This window comes from Cynara cardunculus (genome assembly GCF_001531365.2).
Source record: "Cynara cardunculus var. scolymus isolate 2C chromosome LG 10, CcrdV1, whole genome shotgun sequence".
Lineage (NCBI taxonomy): Eukaryota > Viridiplantae > Streptophyta > Magnoliopsida > Asterales > Asteraceae > Cynara > Cynara cardunculus.
Window position 1 is genome coordinate 27,638,569 of NC_037537.1, and position 6,409 is coordinate 27,644,977.

The 6,409-nt window shown below is 31.4% G+C and overlaps 1 protein-coding gene across 1 annotated transcript; it reads right to left on the reverse strand.

Annotated features, from left to right (window-relative positions):
- Positions 1 to 3,513: 3,513 nt before the first annotated feature.
- On the reverse strand, positions 3,514 to 4,585 carry LOC112518847 (U-box domain-containing protein 26). The gene has a single exon (XM_025126610.1). The coding sequence runs from the start codon at positions 4,562 to 4,564 to the stop codon at positions 3,578 to 3,580; it is 987 nt and encodes a 328-aa protein (XP_024982378.1). The 5' UTR covers positions 4,565 to 4,585; the 3' UTR covers positions 3,514 to 3,577.
- Between the last annotated feature and the right edge of the window lie 1,824 nt (positions 4,586 to 6,409).

Genomic DNA, 6,409 nt, shown 5'->3' on the forward strand with positions numbered 1-6,409 from the left:
GAAAAGCATTGAATTAATTTTTTTAAAATATATTTAATAATTAAATTAAATATTTTATTCAAATTATTTAACACATATCATCTATGAAACAAAATAAGTATAATTTTAATTTTTATGGTACATAAACATTACTAAAATTATTATATTTACGTTTTGATAATTAAGTATATTTAATAATAACTAGAAAAGTACTCGTGCAATGCAGCGAGACACATCTCAACTTTAACGTTCTATTTTTTTATTATCTGTCTCTGTCGATGTTATAATACGATTTTATGTGTTTTTAAGAAAGCAATAATGATTTTATTTTTGAATTAAATATAATTTTGAAGATATAATAAAATTTTGAAAATAAATATATCAATGTTAATATCAAATCAACTATTTAAAAGTTTTATTTTTTTATTATAATTTAATTTAAGTTTAATAACGAAATAATTTATTTTTGGTTTAATGATATAACATTTTATAAAGATAATAATTAAGTATTCTGTTATAACTCAATGATTTATCCTAATTATATTTTATATTTAAAATAAGATGTTTTATCCTGTATTTGATTATATTTATCTGCAGTTAGTTACATGAATTCATATGTGAAACTTTAATAAGTTGTACTTACGTACAATCTACTTGCAATCTTGAGTTTTAAGTAAACAATACTTAATAAACAATACTTTACGCATAAAAAATGGTTTTTAAGAGTTTTTGTCAAATGATTTATAATATAGTATAGATTAAAAAAATAATGATATAACTAATAGCTATTGTAAATAATCAATAAATAACATTATGTATAAATGTATAATTAGAATTAATTAATAATTAATTTTAAATTTATATTAATTAATATTAGTAATATTTAAATTTTATTAATGAGAGTTATAATTGAAAAAAAATGATAATAAGCTACCAAAACGTTATTCTAAGTAGCGTTTCAATAAATTAGCCTATTGAAATGCTATGCATTCGAACGTGTACCTGAAAAATAAGTTAGCTTATTTTTATCAAAAAATGTCTTAAGTACAAACACTCTTATTTTATTTAGACACCTAATCCATACAAATTTACTCAATATATTAAATAAACAACAAATATGTGTATTACATCATTGAAGACATATAAATAACAAAAACGCCATTTTTTGATTTTAGAAAATACTGGAAATGCTTTAATAAATTGCATCATTTGAATGCTATTGACGTAAATAACATCAAGATTAAGTACTTATTGGTATTTATATATTTTTATGGTTATTACAAATAAGATAACGTTTATAACAATAGTAATAATACCTACTACCACTAGTACTATTATTATTATTATTATATTATTATTAAAATAACATTTATTATAACCACTATATGCAAATATGTTTAAAAAAAATATAAAAATGAATAAAAAACTAAATTTTATTTTGAAAATATAATAATAACACATAAAAGATAAGATAAGAATAATATCTTAAACAAGAATTACAATAGCATTAGAAAAAAAAAACATTGACATAAGAGGTGTTATATAACCCATCAGGGTGTTTAAACACTACTAGAAAACAAAGTATCAGCAACAACAAAAAAAAACTTTTGCCGATCAGCAAAAGAATTGACAAAAACCAGTTCCTTCGATGATCTGCGAGGGATCAATAAGAAAATTGGTCAAAAACCAGTTCCCTCGCTGATCAGTGAGAGAATGGCTAAAAATCAGTTCTCTCAGTTTAACAAAGTCTTAGGCAAAGATTATATATATATATATATATATATATATATATATATATATATATATATATTGCAATTAAAACGACCCTGACCATATATTCATATATAATCGTCTTTTCAACTATGAGATTCTTTTAGAAATATATTTTATTGTATATGAAATTAATCTGCATGTAAAAATATCAATGTGAAAAGGTTTCATTGCAAAATAGTATATGAAATAGGTTCATGATGGTAAAACATTTTCATTTTCTAATTGATTCGTGATTCATGAACTAGTTTCATGGTGATCAATGTTGCATTGTAATCGAAGTTGATCAGTTTAGTTGGTAGAATGAACATGAAATGAGTGCATAATGGATTTTGTTCGTTATGAAATATACGTATCATGAAACGGGTGCATAAATGGATTTTGTTCGTTATGAAATATACGTATCATGAAACGGGTGCATAGTTAATGAAATAGATTCATGTAAAATAGTTAATGAAATAGATTCATGTAAAATAGGTAATGAAACAGATTCATGTAAAATAGTTAATGAAATAATGCATAATGGATTTTGTTCGTTATGAAATTAATCTGCATGTAAAAATTTCAATGTGAAAAGGTTTCATTGCAAAATAGTTAATGAAATAGATTCATKATGGTGAAACATTTTCATTTTCTAATTTACCTGATATGGTTGCCTTGAATAAAAAACACTATGAATTAAATTTGTTTACCGATTCTACCCTTATTGATGAAATAAAATAAATATTAATTATTTTTTAATTTTTAATTTCCTAAAATAAAGTAATGCAATCTTAGCCATTGATCAAAAAAATGAATGCATGATATTGGTTTACACGGTTTACACAAATGGGTCAAGTTTTTATTTGAACGCTCCTCTATATATATATATATATATATATATATATTTGCAATTAAAACGACCCTGACCATATTCATATATAATTGTCTTTTCAACTATGAGATTTTTTTAGAAAACTGAAACTGAATATTCATCATCAAAACAAATCTTAATAAAATGGTTAGCGGAATCTATTTGAATCATAAATTCTTTAAGAGAGTTGTAATGGAGTTCGAATATGTATGAATCCTTGACCATTTTGAGAATGAGCATACACATATTATACTTTGAATCGCATTCACATGTGTCAGATTCTGGTATTGCAGTATTCTCGATACTGGGAGCAGGAAAGATAGTGCTATATATGCAATTATATATGATTAACTCTAATATATGTATCATTATCGAACACGTTTCTACATACGCATCTTATTGTTCTGATGATATATTGTTGGTCTTGATAAAGCCAAAGAAGCTAAAATGGAGTCTTATACAAGAACCGTCAGTTGTAAAGCTAGATGTTGATGTGACGAATAATATAAGAAGTGTTAATCAAATTAATGACACATTGCATTTGTTTTCTACCTTGTTCCCTTGCTGATTTGTTAGAAGACGGGTAAGTTTTGTACACGTTCATGGATAAACATAAAAAGGTATAGACAAATCATGTTTAAAAACGTCTTTACTTAGAAAACAACAGCATGGTTCTCACGACCTCGTTATGGATGGAACTGATCATCCAAATGTAAATGGTTCAGTAGTGAAACCCGTTGAAGGTAAGGCTTAATATGAACATATATTCGATCTATTATATGATCTGGTTAATATGGTCCAAAAAATTGGACCATGTTGACCGGATCAAATTTTTATTATTATCCTTTTGTCAATTCCAAAACATTCATAACCGTTAACCTCCGTTTATTTTTCATTAATCGTCTTGGAAGTACAGAAAGAAATCGCATAATTGGTCTTTTAAATAATACATTCTCCAGATGAAATCGTGGCCGTTCATCCCACTTCTTGCGTTATATCTAAACGTTCATTTTCTTGAAGAATTTTCAGAAGCTGGGCCCCTTTTCTCCTTCCTCTGGCGCTACAATCCCCTTGCATTGCCAGCATCACTACACGCGCCACCTCCTCTTGCGGTGCAAACCCCACCGCCGCATCTCCTCCGGTACCGCCGAATATCACCGCCAAGATCCCGATGGCGTTCTCCCGCCCCCTGGTGGTTTCCATCCTCCTCATCACTTCCACCATCATCGGCCCCACCAGCGCGTGTGCTCTCAACTCCGCCGCCCCCTCCGCCACCGTACAAAGAAGCTCCAAAGCCGCCAATGCCCTCTCCGCCACCGCACCACCGTCCAAATCCACCAGCGCCTCCACAACTTTCCCCACCGCCCCTTCCTCGACCGCCACGTGTCTGTTAGACTCACCTAAACAAAGCGCCAACAACACCTTGGTTGCCGGTTTCGCCACCGCTTTATCCTTCAAACAACCCAACACTCCTCTCATCACCGCCGGTGGACACGACACCAACTCTCCACCTTCCGTGGCGGCGCGTGGATTAACCAACGAATACTGCAGCATGTAGATTGCCTTCACTTTGTCCGAATCGAGACCCGTACTGAACTGAAGCTCTGCCACGTGGAAAAGCTCTTGAAGGTCTGAAATAATAACAGGTGGCGGAGGAGGTGGCGGCGGAGGTGATTGGTGGTGCATTCGGGTTGTTTCCGGCGATGGGTCCGCCAGGATATTGCTGGTTGAGATGGGTGTGTGAGAGAATCTCCATTGAGTGAAGCTTTGTGAAGTATTCGATGAAGAAGAAGATTCGGAGTGGGGTTGTGGTGGTGGTGGTGGTGGCGGTTGTTCTGAAAGAGGTAGCGCCGGCGGGTTGGGATTGGTGGGGCTGAGTACAGATTGAGTGCAGTAGCGAAAGAAACCACAAGAGAAGAGAGGACGAGGTGGTGGTTTGAGTTTGGGTTGGTGGGTTTTCATGGCTGATTAGCTAAGATTGATCGGAAAGTGAAGAGTGGTGGCGATGGTGGCGGCGGCGGCGGTGGTGGTGGTGGTGGAGTTGGGAGTTAAATGAGAGTATAGTAATAGTAAGTGAGAGAGGAAGAAAGGGATGGTGCATGGTGGAAGATGGCAGAGAAGAGAAGCAGAAGCACATGACCCATTTTCAGTGACAGTAGTACTACTGAATTATGACTTCCTTCTAAACTATACGGAAAAAATATATTTGAAATCACATGAATCCATCATCGTACAATTATACGATAATTTTAAAAATTGGTTCTTTAAAATAAAAGTCAGGTGTCAGAGATGGAATACGATCGTTGTAGTTTGAGGGGCCGAAATATATAATATTACAAAAATTCATAGATCAAAATAATATGCATGTAACTTCTTTTTTCTTTTTGCTATTATCTACTGTTAAATTTAGAAAGAAAAAAAAAAAGATTGGTTAATGTAAAACTAAAATTCAGAACATTCAAACTATCAACTGAGAAATAGCAATACGAATTTATTATATCTTCAAACTATTACGAATGTAAAAGTGGCCCCCAAAGGCCCCTATGGGGTTAGGTCGAAGTTAGAGCATCTGTAGCGTTGAGGTTCATAAATCCAAAATTATTTCGTGGACCGCTTCTTGAAATAAAAACACCGTTGTGGATGTTGGGATGACATGGCAAACCGCTCCAACTGAATGGAGTGATCAATGATTGAGGATGAAAGGTTTATGAGATCTGCAGGAAAAAAAAGCCTATGTGATATAAAAGGAGAGCTGATGTGACAAAGTCATGAACCTGTGAATAGGTTCATGAAACAAGTTCATGACTACAGATGGTCTTAGTTCTGTTTTATTACAAATTTTATATGTTTTTGGCATTTATTCAATTGTGTGTGGTTTAAATTTGGATTCAATCATATGTGTTTTAATTAGTTTTATTATAAAGTTTTGGAGTTTTACTTTTTAATCAGTATGGTGATTCTTGAGTTTGAATATTGAAGAGTGACTATTTTGTTGTTTTAATTTATAAAGGTGGTATGGTCTATAGTTTTGGTTCACGTATGACAAAGTTTCCAAAAAGGATTGAAGTGACCCTCATTTTCACATAGTTTTAGTCATGTTCATACACTTGAATTTATTAAAGTTTCAATCACGGTGATATACTACTAGACACCAGACATGCACTCTTCGCAACGAATTAAATAACATCCAGAAGTTGTCGGTGATTTGTGACAGAGTGTCGACATGCTGAATTTTCACATAAAGTTGATGATGATAAGTCTTTAAAGTATAAATTCACTGGCGGAATTACCTACAACGGCTAAAAATGTGAATTTAAAAAAAAAATTAAACAACCATCGGTGATTCCCTGGTGATTATCGAAAGATTAACAATGAATAATTAATTTTTTTCATCAAATTTTTAATACAATTTTCAAACATCTGTTTGTAAAAATGTTTTTTCATAAATCCATATGTGATATGTGGGTTATTGGTAATCTTTTGGTATATGTAGGCACCGTTTGGTAAAAATAAGCTAGTTTATTTTCTAGGTACATGTTTGGATGGACATAAGTTAGTTGTTGAAACACTACTTGGAGTAGCGTTTTTATAGCTTATTGTCACTTTTTTCCAATTATATTTTTTTTTGTTAATATTAATTGTTTTTTATTACTATTAGCTACAAATAAATATTAATAAATTTTAAATATTAGTAATATTAATATAAAATGAAAATTAATTATTAATTATTATTAAATATGGTTTCTTGTTTGTTTTGTGAAAAATAGCCGTGGGTTTTTTCCTTAAGTTTACTTGGATTGATGCCGC